Here is a 12,934-nt window from a genome sequence, read left to right as displayed (position 1 = left end):
GACTCTAAGGAAGGGTATTCCTGAGTACGGTTGAGCCAAAGGTTGCTTTTCCCCTCGAGACCAAATCTAGTTTGTAATGAGTGACATAGGTATGAGGATATGACCAAGTTGCAGCTGCACATATATCATCCGTAGAAGCTCTAGATGGGAATACAACAGAAGTTGCCATAGATCTTGTTGAATGAGCCTTTAATGGTTTTGGTAAGGGTAGATTCAATTTTTTATAGATAAAGGAAATGCAATTTCCCAACTATCTAGCTAAAGTTACCTTTGTAACCGATTCACCCAATTTATTATGTGCAAAGAAAGCAAATAACTGATTGTCTTTCTAATCTCTTTTGTTCTGTCTAGGTAGAGACTTAATTGTCTATGAACATCCAGTAAGTGCAGCATATATTCCCCTTTATTTGTATATTATGGGAAAAATAACAGGCAAATTAATGGAAGTTAATGTTGAATTTTGACATCACCTTAAGGAAGGAAGGAAGCATTAGAACGTAACATGACCCTATCCTTATGAAAAATGAAATATGTGGGCTTTGAAAATAACACTTGAAATTCTGAAATTCTTCTAGCAGATGTAATTGTTACTAAAAAGACAGTTTTCCGGGTCAAAAATTTAAGATCACATTTATCTGCAGGTTCATAGGGAGAGTCTATTAAAGCTTGCAGTAACAAATTCAAATCACATGGTGGCATGGGGTCTTTATATGGGGGTCTTAGCAGAAGAGTACATTTCAACAATGCTTTGCACAGTTTAGAAGAAGTCACGGAAGAATTATGAAATCCCACATGAAAGTTAGAGATTGCTGCCAGTTGAATTTTAATAGTTGATGAACTAGCACCCTCATTAAATAAACTTGTTTAAAATTCTAGAACAGAATGAATTGGAGCTGAGAAGGAGTCTGTCTGATTCTGTTCTGCCCAATAAACAAACCTTCTCCATTTACTCCTGTAGAGTTTCCTAGTGGACGGTTTATGGGAAGATACATGTATGGAAAAATAGGGGAAGAAAACATTGGTTGCATGGCTGTTTATGGAATTGGAGAAACCATGCTGCTAGTTTGAGATTTGAGATATCCAGATGAACTATGCCTGTCTGGTGAGACGGAAGGTCTGGGATGGGCTCCAGAATACAAGGTGGGTATAGTAGATTTGGCCAAAGGAAGGGGAACCAAACCTGCCGAGGTCAGTAAGGTGCAATGAGGATGACTTTGTTCTTCAGTCAGACTGCTTTCTGAAGGAATTTGGGAATTAAGGGAGTTGGAGGATAAGTATGCAGAATACTGGGGGGGGGGTCAGTCATGGAACAGAGCACCCCCTGATGATTCCCCTGGTGGGGGGATCAGGGCAAAGAAGCTGCTGCACTTGCTGTTTAGAGGAGATGCATAAAGATTGCAGCAAGGCTGACCCCACTGACTGAAAATCATTACCATCACTTTGTTGTTGAGAGACCACTCATGAGATAGTAAAATGGACCTGCTCAGTTTGTCTGCTATCACATTGGACTTCCCTAGAATATGCACTGCTATTAGAAAGCGGTTGGAAGATCTTGTCCATTGCCACACTCTGAGGGCTTCTCGACATGGGTTAAGATGTGGTTTCCTCCATGATTGTTGATGTACCAGACTACTGACATGTTGTCTGATTGGATTGCAGTTGTCCCAAGAGGAAGAGAGTAATGGAATGACTGCAACACTAAGAGCACTGCTCGCATCTCCAGAACATTGATATGCAGGTTGGCCTCTACAGGGGACCAAGTGCCTTGGACTGTTTTCCCCCACCCAATCTGGGAAGCGTTCTTGGTCACTATGGCCTTGGGCTGAGGGAGGATGAAAGGACGTCTTTGTAACAGCTGATGTTCTTCATGTTTCACTGTTGCAGTCATTACATTTGGGTAATCTGTTGACAAGTTGCCTTCAGTCGGCCTGAATTCCAAAGTCTTGGGTCCTGTGTCAGTTGCTGTCTCCTCTTCAATGATGTCAGGTCGTTAGGGATATAAAACAAGCAGCCGATGCCATTTTTTTTAAGTCTTTCTTGCCGCGCGGTGCCCAAAGCAGAAGCAGTTTGCAAGTGCTGGTTGGCTGACTCCTCAAATTTCCGAGTTCGAGTTTCAGAACTGAAGTCTTCACTATAGCTAAGTAGCCCATTGGGGAAACTTTTTTCTTGCTCCATACCGATGTCAGAAAAAGTTAATAATTGTATTACTTGTGGGAAGCAAATACCTCATAAGGATTTCCATTTATACTGTATTCCTTGCCTAGGCCCTGATCACAACGTACCTGGCTGTCGGTTTTGTGCTAGATTTAACTAACACACTATTAAGTGTCGGTATATTTTTGCCTCAGAATATTTTGGAAACAGATTTAACTACCCAGAAATGTTGTCGGATAGCAATCTGACTACCGGAGTACACAAAAAAATGCAAAGAAAAGGACAGAGACAGACCGTCGAGGTCCAAAACCGACGACGAAGCTTCTCCTAAACCAGTCACCGGTTTGGCGGTACTCAGTGAGGTGCTTTCACAGCCCCTGATGCCTGCTACTTTCGAGTCGCAGGCCCCTACTGAGACCCATGTGGAGTCCGGCATGCTGTGAGATACTTAAAGTATTGTACCCACGGATGTCTCTCCCTCGGATGGGTCCAGAGCCACTGAGCAGGCACCGGCTTCTGAGGGTGTATTCAGGCTTCAATTTTTTTATATAAAACCGACGATACCTGCAAAACCAAAGACAAAAGCAACTTCTAAAGCTAAAAAAACGATGAATGAGCCACGTGCACAGGCCACTATGCCTAAAAAATAGATGATCAAAATGGCTGAAGACTTAATTACCTTGATCAGGGGTTCCCATCCCCCTCCTGATAAGAGGCCTAGGCAAGACACTGATTATGAATCTTCAGATCAGGTTTCTATTTCTTCTGATTCCTCTTCTGATCAGGAATCATTTATTCCTCCTTGTGAGGATTCTCATGCAGAGGAATCTATCCCATCTGCATCACCTCCTGAAGATTATTCATTTGGAGAAACCTTGCATACTTTAAGGGAGCATTTTCACTGGGAGAGTCAATATTTTTCAGAATCAGAAAAGAGGCTCAGGGATTTCCTTCTTCTCCCACAGCACAGGCCTTTAGCCATACCCCCCTGTTTTAGACATTGTGGATGATGTGTTTTCGGAGTCAAGCTTGACTCCTGACTCCTTACCTCCGGCTCCCAGCAAGCCTGACAGATATTACAAGGTCCCTGACTCGCACAAATTTTTATTTAGAAACCCTGCTGCTGACTCTGAAACTATTTCACAGGGAGTTAAGGCCTCAACAGCAAAAAATCCTACACCCTCTGACAAAAATTCAAGGGCACTGGATAGACGGGGAAAGAAGGTTTTATACATCTGCAACCTTGGCAATTAGGGCCCTAAACTGCCAGTTTCATATGCTCAAGTATGGACAACATGTTATGGGATTGCTGAAACAGAAAATGATGTTGATTTCTGAATGTGCAGAAAATAAAGAATTGCATGACTTATTGTATGCAGCTGAACAAGTTGGAAAGCATACTTTGCAATGTGGTTTTGATTCCTTAGAGGCCTCCTGCAGGGCCACAGTTACTGGATCTGTGATTAGGAGGCATGCCTGGATAAAAGAGCAAAATTTGCTTGATCATGTTAAAGCTAAATTACTGTTTGCACCTTTACAGCATGATACTCTGTTTGGAATTAAGGCAGAAGAGGTTTTAAAGAAAATGGAAGACAAAGCTAAGTCTATGCAAACTGTAAAAGACTTCTTACAAGTGCAGCCACCAAGATTCAGTAGACACCGGCCTACAAAAAATTGGTCCTTTCCTCTGTCCGACAGAGCTCAAAGGGGCAAATCCAGATGCCCTAAAGGTTCTCGATACCAGGCACAAGATTCTTACAGATCAAAGCAATGGGGTGCTTCTACCTCCAAATCTGGAGGAGATAAAGAGCAACCCTACAGAAAACAGTCCCAATGACTTCCCTCTGCCACCACCAAGCACTTACCTTTTGGCAGCACCCTTAGGGGGAAAGTTAGCACTTTTTGCTCAAAATTGGCAGTTAATAACCCAGGACAAGTGGATGCTAAACATAGTATCACAGATATACAGATTCCATTTCCATACTCTGCCACTGGCAAATGGTTGGCTGGATCTGCCAAAAAATCAATAGGCAGAGGCACAGGAACATGTTACGTCCCTCATGGATATGGGGGCTATTCAGCCAGTACCAGAACAGGAAAAAGGACAAGGTTTTTACTCAAGACTGTTCTTGGTACCCAGAAAGGACAAGACCTGGAGGCCAATACTGGATTTATCAATTTTGAACACCTTCCTGGACATTCCAAAATTCAAAATGCTAACTTTGCAGCAGCTTCTGCTCATGCTGGGCAAGAATGCTTGGCTGGTGACATTAGACCTAAAAGAGGCATACCTGCATGTCCCAGTAAGGGAATCGTGCAGAAGATACCTCCGTTTCAAGGCTGGCTTAATGCATTACCAATTCTCTGCACTGCCCTTTGGCTTATCTACTGCGCCCAGGGTCTTTACAAAGTGCCTGACACCAGTAATTGCTTTTTGCAGACAAAGAAGTATACAAATATATCATTACTTGGACGATTGTCTCATTCAAGCAGAGAACAAGGACATTCTTCTTCAGCACCTGGTGTTTGTGAAAAGGCTTCTAACATGCCTAGGGTACACAATAAACAAAAAAAACTCACAACTGGTACCCTCTCAAAAGATAACATTCCTGGGTGCAAGCTTGAATACAACTGCCCAGATGGCTTTCCTCATGCCAGACAAACAAAGGCAACTGACTGCTTACTTCAAACTGATGGCAACAAAAACCCAGTTATCTGCAAGACAAATTCTGCAGGCTTTGGGGTTCATGGCATCCTGCATTCTACTGATTCCATATGCAAGACTGCATATGAGGAAACTTCAGTGGTACCTAAAAAGTTTATGGAGACAACATTGTCACAGTCTGGAAACAATGATTCCTCTCATTCCCTGCCTTTCAACAGGAGTTCCTATGGTGGGCAAAGGCATGACACAAAAACATGTGACGGCCTGCCAGCCAAACCTTAACAACAAATGCATCAGATTATGCATGAGGGGCCCACTTGGTGGGAAGATGCATTCAGGGCATATGGACCCCAAAACAAATGCATCTGCATATCAACCAAAAAGAGATGTTAGCTGTTCAAAATGCTCTGACAGCCTTCATGGACTTACTTCATCCAGGACAACTACTGATAAAGACGGACAACACCACGGTTATGTGGTATATAAACAAGCAGGGGGGCACGCATTCATACCCCCTTTGCAGACTAGCCATGGCACTGTGGGACACAGCTTTGACTTGCCAAGTACATCTACAAGCTCAGTTCCTGCCAGGAAAACAAAATACTCTAGCAGACGACTTAAGCAGAAATCTTATGGACCCTCATGAGTGGAAACTAGATCCACAAGAAATGGGGGAGCCCGGACATAGATCTATTTGCCTCTCCTCAAAGTTATCAATTGAAAATATTCTGCGCAAGGACTTATCACAGACAAGCATGGAAAGTGGATGCCCTATCCTTCAGTTGGAAAAACCTATCAGTTTACACCTTTCCTCCTCTGCCTCTTCTTCCCAAGGTCCGACTAAAAGTCGGACAAGAGAAACCAAAGATGATACTAATTGCCCCGGACTGGCCACGCCAATACTGGTACCCAATCCTAAGGAACTTGTCTCAATACCCAGCTTGGACCTTACCTCAAAGACCTCAATTACTGTCCCAGCAAAACAATCAGATCCTGCACAATCAGCTCCAAACACTGAACCTGGCAGCATGGCTGATCATGTAGTTTTACCAACAACATCTCTCAGTAAAGCTGTGATGGATGTCATTTTGCAAGACAGAAGGCCTAGTACTAGAAAATCTTATGCTGATAAATGGAAGAGATTATGTGCTTGGAATTAAGCACAAGGACCTGATACAGCAGAACCAAATATTCCTCAGATATTACAATACTTGACTGAGATGCTTGACAAAGGCCTATCTTTCTCATCAATAAAAATCCATGCCTCTGCCATTTTGGCTCATTACAGTACAGAGCCACCAATCTTTTCTCATCCTTTACTAAAGCAGTATCTGAGAGGAGCCGAAAATGTAAGGCCTCCCAGAAGATCACCAATACCTGCATGGGACCTCAATTATGTATTGGAAAAGCTCACCCTGCCTCCTTTTGAATCAGCTGCTGCTGCAGATCTAAAGTTCTTATCATGGAAAACAGCTCTGCTCCTAAAAATTACTCCAGCAAGAAGAGTCTCAGAGCTACAGGCCCTCATGGCTGTGGAGCCTTTTATCATATTTTACCCAGACAGGGTGTCTCTGAGGACCAATCCTTCATTTATGCCTAAGGTGGTTTCGATTGTGGCTCTTAACCAAACTATTCATCTGCCAACTTTTTATCCGAATCCACAGAACAAGTGGGAGAGGATTCTGCATTCATTGGACATACACAGACAGCTAAGATTCTACTTCAGCAGGACTAAAGCTTTAAGAAAAACTGAGCAGTCACTAGTGACATATGCTGCAGGATCAGAAGGAAAGGCTATTTCAAAGCAGACTATTTCAAAGTGGATAAGCCACTGCATTCGTTTCTGCTACTTACACCATGGCAAACCTGTACCCAAGGGCATTAGGTCTCATTCCACCAGAGCTGCAGCTACATCAGCAGCCTTTCTCAGAGGAATACCAACCAAAGACATTCTAGAGGCTGCTACTTGGAGTTCTGTTCACCCTTTTACAAAGCATTTTCATTTCCCTCTCTGTGTCCACGGCAGGCTTTGCCACTGCAGTTCTGCAGGGCCTTATAGCCGCCCCTAATGCTGTTTGGCTCCAGCCTCCCATCCATAACTTTGGGATTCTACCCAAATGTAATGACTGCAACAGTGAAACACGAAGAACATAGTACAGTTGTGTACACTTACCATAAATGTAGATGTTCGAGTGTATTCACTGTTGCAGTCCTGGTTACCCGCCCGCCATCCCCCTTTTCTTCTGGAGTTTCTCTTTCCTTCACTATCTTCTACAACCTATGTGGTGTATTTGCTTGTAGATGAAGGTAAAGTTTGTATTGTTGCATGTATTTATAGTTTATATATATATATATATATATATATATATATATATATATATATATATATATATTTATATTTTTGCTACCTTTTTCGGGGGCACCTGACATCTGGGGCAAGAAAAACTAAAAAAGATGGTGTCAGCTGCTTGTTTCATACCCCTGACAACCTGACGTCATGGAAGAGGAGACTGCAACTGACGCAGGACCGAAGACTTTGGAATTCAGGCTGACTGAGGGCAACCTGCCAGCAGATTACCCAAATGTAATGACTGCAACAGTGAATACACTCGAACATCTACATTTATGGTAAGTGTACACAACTGTTCTTTCTGACTGTATCCACCAGGAAAGGTATTGTTTGCATACCTGGGTTATTCTTATCTTTGCAGATGTGGGTTGAGAAAGCATTGACCATTGTGTTGCTAGCATTCATTGTAGAATTCTCATGTGGAATCTTGCTAAAGTGACTAAAATTATTGCCACTGACATTGATCTGAGGGCTTGCAGAAACAATTGGGCTGAAATTCTGGTACTTCAAATTATTTTTCTGGACCATGTTTTTATTGTTTGCACTCTCGTTAGAGGAAGAGAAGCTATCATAGATACTGTGTTTAGAATTCATAGGAACAGAGTTACTGTCTGGGATGGTTGCAGATGAGACTTGTAATTTATGGTTATTCCAAGATGTGAACAGGTCTGTAACATCTAATCACAAACTTTTATCAGTCTATGCCTGGTCAGGGTGGTAGTGAGCCAGTTGTCTAAATATGGAAACACCCAGAATGCTTGCAGTCGTAAGTGAGCAGCAATCACTGTCATACACTTGGTGAACACCCTGGGGGCTGTGGTGATGCCAAAGGGCAGTGCTCTGAAGCGATAATGACTGGCTCTTAGCCGGTAGTGTAAGTTCATCTCTATGTGATAGTACGCATCCTGAAGATCTGTTAAGCACATCCAATCGTCCTTGTCCAGAAAGGGCAATTTGGACTGACCTGTGACCATCCAGAACTTTGTGTGTCAAACTGAATTTTTCAATAAAATGAGATCCAAACTTGGGCTCCAGTTCACTATTTTCTTTGGCACTAAAAATAATCTTGATTAAGTTCTGGATGCTTTTTTTCTTTCATAGCAGCTGTTGGATTTCTAGCGCTGCTGCTTTCCTCTGATTGGGTGGAACATTGGGAATTTTTCGACATAATGGTGGAGGTAGGGAAAAGGGAATTATGTAAACTTTGGAAGTAATTCTCTGCACCCAACTGTCTTTTGTTATACTTGGCAAGGCTTTCTGGTGCAGCTATAAGCAACTTTTGACTGCCTCTAGAGGTAGGCAATCGGACCTCCATTCAGGAGTGCTGAAAGGGTTTGTCTGAAAAGGAATCTCTAGATCCCTGGTTTTGCGGGTCTCCTCTGCCAAGGGGGTGGCATCTTCCATTATCACTTCCCCTCGGCCTCTGGGGGAACTAACTCCATGTGTGTCCTGGAAAGGACCCTGAGATTTTCTGAACCACACTTTTCAACCTCCCCTTTGATTCCTGAAAAAGGTCCTTTGAGGGGTTGAAAAATGCACACCAACTGCAGAGAGGGTCTTTCCATCTTTCTCGTACCTGGAGAGTATGTCCTTTACTGTGGGGCCAAACAAAGAAGCGCTGCTAAAGGGAGCATTGACGAACAATGACTTGAAGGGCTCTGCAAAATCACACAGGCGCATCCAGGTATGCTCCTGATGGAAATGCCTGAACCCGCAGCCGTTGAGGCACCTTCTGCAGCTTGTGAGATAAGCCTCATGGACAAATTGGATATAGCTTGAAGGTTAGCCAACTGAGAGGCTAATGAAGATTGAACTTCAGCAATTTCAGTTCCAGAAAGAGATTTGGATAATTCTTTAATCAAATCTCTTTGTAGCGTAGTAAAATGTGTTAAGTAGTTCAGCAATCTAAGCGCAAACATCACTGAAGCAAAAATATGCTTCCCAAATCTGTTTGTCACCCTTGGCTCTGTATTAGGAGGATGGAGAGTGGAAGTCTGTTCAGCGAGTTCCTTTTTTGTAGCCAATGCCCCAACCATGGTATTTACTGGAACCCCTTTATTGTAATATTCCCGCCTACTGGTGGAGCCAAAATCCAGTCTGGTTTCTTGGGATTGCCTCAATCGTATCAGGTTCCTTCCATTCCTGCTTGGAGCGCAAATCAATAAGTTCATCGAACAGAGCAGTAACCCAGGAGATAGATGGACCAGTACCAAATGCTTCCAGAAATATTGATTCCTCAGGAGAAGGATTTTGGGGTGACCAGCCACCCTTTTTCTTTAGGATCTCAAGAATGTCTCCAAATGAGACCTCATCAGGTGGTGATTTTGGGGACCCCTTCCCTTCATTGAAATCAGTATCCTCAGTGACTGACTCCTGAGAAGAGTCCAAGTGCCTCCTTTTACACCTTCTCTTCCTAGGGACTTCCTCGGTGTGTTGGTTACTGAAGTAACTCAAGAGATCAAAATACCCTGCTGGGTAGACTGGAAGCTTTGGGATTGTTATCCCAGTGGGGTAGAATGTTGAGGATCATGGTGCAAAGTCATCTGAGAAGTAGAGGGTGGATCCGAGGAGGAAAAACCCATCTGACTTGCCGGAGCAAAGAACACTGTCTTCACTACCTCAAAGGCAGACTGCTGTGGAGAGAAGGAAGCCAACAGAGCCTAGAAAGCAAGTATCTGGCCCATTACCCCCCTCTGCCCCAAGAGCAATCCACCTGAGATGGAAGTCAGAGCCGATTTGTACAGTGCTGAAGCTGTGAGAGGATGAGATGGCTCAGAAAACCTCAACGTTGACCACATTCTCTTGGATCCGACAGGGAAGCTTCAGTTCTGGGAGTCATCCAGCTCCGAGGATATTGGAGCCAGTGCACTCAGAGCAGTAGTCAGATCCGAAGATGATGTTCTCTTCAGATTCGAACCAGACACACCAGGAAAGCTATGATCCGAGAGCTCTAAAACCGTAGGTTGAATTAGAGAAGGAGCTGTTATTGGTGTAGTTGTAGATAGAAGGACTTCCTGACCTGAAGGGGTAGGAACCATGACAACTCCCTTCTGCATTTGCTCCGTGAAAAATTTCCTCATCATCCTCTCCACATCTGCTTCCTTGAGACTCCTGGAGGAATGAGGGTATAACACGGACAGCAATTTTGAGTGCCCCTCTGGAAGGAGTCATATCCAGACTTGGTGAACATGTACAAACTTGTAAAAGAAACAAAAAACAAACTTTATAAACCTCCAAGAAAGCACAGCAGCCATTGCAAGACACACAGAGTTTAATATAAAGTATAAACAGTGCTTTCATCTTTACATAGTAAAAAGACTTCTTCAGATAAAAAAAAAATCACACAAGAACAGAGTATTTAAAATTCACTCTGTGAAGTAACGACCAGTTGTTGTTTCCTTAAAGTTACAATGTGCCATTTGACTAATGTTGTAAAAGAAACTAAAACTGCCTAATCTCAGAGCCATCTAAATAAAAAGCATCTAGGTAAAAGCAATTTTTTAACAGTCAATATACTAAAACTGTCAATATACTTTAAAAAATAAACACATTTATCACTGATGGGCTTTAAGTTTAAGCAAGCAAGTAATTGAAGAAATTTCATTCAGACCTGGGCTGCTGCTTACATTAAAATGAAGCCACCATATTAACTTTTTCTTTTCCAGCAGCAACCCCCAATATCCCCCTTCTGGTTCAATTCTACATGTTCAAGTACTGTAAATTTAAATTCATGTTCCGAGCAAGACATAAGGTGCTTAGACAATGCATCAGTTTTGCTTTTGTTCTGTATTGCATGTAAATGTTCGAAAATTCTTTCTTTTAACATACATACAGTCTTTCCAACATAGAAACTTTTTCAGCCTTGATAGAGGGCTAAATAAATTACCCTTTTTGACATACAGGTGTACCTACCCTTGACTTTAAGGCATTCCCCCTTTACTACAAAGGTGTTGCCACAATAAATATTTCTACAGTAAGTGCATCTACCACATTTAAACAGTCCACAACTGTGTCTCTGATTGTTTTCCTTGATGGTGAATTAACAAATGTTCTTAAAACTAAGCCCCTTTCTGTAAATATAAGTAAGGGGCTGTTGCCAAGTTTTTCCTCAACATCTTTATTTTCATTAAAAAAACTCCAGTTTTTATTCATGCAGTATCTCCATCCTGAGGACTGTCTGCCACTATTTGCTTATTTGAGTACTTTGCAAGGTTTCTTTATAACTGCGCTGCTCAGTAGAGATATGTTATGTGTTGGGTTGATTTTCTTTTTAAACCATGTATTTTGCTGACAGCAGCATAACTGGGATGTATAGGTAGTCAGTGAAATGTAGCTTTTATTCAGTTATACACCTAAGTTGACAGAGTGGCCTTCTCTTTTGTTAAAAACCTGTGCTTTATTTTGTGCTTCAGGGTTGCATTGTGGCATTACTAGATCACTCTATTTACAGGTTGCTTATCATTATCCTTAACAACTTGTTTCTTGGTATACTGTCTTCATTTTAGGTTCGAATTGCTAAGGAAGGCATTAATGGAACAGTTGGAGGAAGCAAAGCAGCAACTGAACTTTATATCCAAATAGTGTTATCCCATCCGCAGTTCAGAAACCTCATGAGCAGAGAAGATTTCAAGGTAAAGAGATGTTGCAGTAGTTCTGTTTCATCAGCCACAAAACTACTTTGCTGCTTTGATTGCTGCTACAAGTAGTAGTGCAGGTTTGTACTCAAATTCTTTATGTCCTGGTGATCATAACAGGAGCATGAATAGTTGGGAGAATTAGTGCTTCTTTGACATACTTCATCTTAAAAGCTGTTATTTCTTGTTCCACTGAAGCTATTCAGTCCATATCCATTACTGTACTCTCAGATGATGATCTGGTTTGTAAGCTCTCAATATGTTTAGTTATGGAAGTCATTATTCTCTGTAAAGGAGAGGGAGATTTTTCATGAAATGTTCTCTGCATGTTTGTAAAGTCTGCTTTTTGTTCCTCTTTCCTGTTTCCATTCAATATTTTTAAGAGCTAGTTACTAGCTATAGGCTGACAATTTCTAACATTTTGGGGCTAGCATTCTGCACCAGTGTGAGATTTGTTGTTAATGTCTCACAACTGAATACTGCCATTCTAGGAGCTATGTTTATATGTCTTAGTTGTACCGTAGTTAATTTTGATATGTTTCTTTGCCTTAAACCCTAAAAGATCTGAAGCATTAGAAGCTTAAAATTAATCAGAAATATTTCAGTACTGTTCATCCTATATTATTTCTCTCTATTTCTTTATTTCCCTGACTCTTTCCCTTGGAGCCTATCTCCAGCTTATTGCTGAATATTTTTATTCTAATTGTTTAAGTTATTACTGTATAGATTTTTTCTAATTGTTGAAGTTGTTTAGGCTACCACCCCACCTCCTTAGAAATCAATTAATGTTTTCTTTTTCACTTATGTATTACATTTAATGACCAGCAATTATAATGCATAATGTGTGTACCTAACCATTTTTAAAGCATTATTTGTATTACTGTTTGTTTTTCACCTCAACTCAATTGTATCATTGTTTACTATGTAACTGTTGTTTTTTTTTTTTCATATTCTATGATAACTCTGTTTACTATGTAACTTGGAGCTTTTCTCCCCTAGCCTCTGCTGAAAACGGTCCTTTTTGGGCTCAGGTCAGACACTCCCAGTAAACAAATGTAAAATAAATAAATAAAATAATTTGGGGGGTGGGGGTAGAGCATCATTGTGTATAGTATTCTGTCTGGTCAGCAG

At 41.7% G+C, this 12,934-nt stretch overlaps 1 protein-coding gene across 1 annotated transcript in view; it reads left to right on the top strand.

Annotated features, from left to right (window-relative positions):
- Positions 1–12,934, top strand: part of TSTD2 (thiosulfate sulfurtransferase like domain containing 2) — a 529,591-nt gene that overhangs the window by 159,206 nt on the left and 357,451 nt on the right. The window contains exon 4 of the mRNA XM_044060999.1: positions 11,675–11,800. Coding sequence (XP_043916934.1) covers positions 11,675–11,800 — 126 coding nt within the window. The remainder of the gene's footprint in view (positions 1–11,674; positions 11,801–12,934) is intronic.

This window comes from Protopterus annectens, chromosome 2.part0 (genome assembly GCF_019279795.1).
Source record: "Protopterus annectens isolate FY-2018-M chromosome 2.part0, PAN1.0, whole genome shotgun sequence".
NCBI classification, from domain to species: domain Eukaryota; kingdom Metazoa; phylum Chordata; order Ceratodontiformes; family Protopteridae; genus Protopterus; species Protopterus annectens.
The sequence above is the reverse complement of the archived record's forward strand: the minus strand, read 5'-3'. Positions and strand labels throughout refer to the sequence as shown.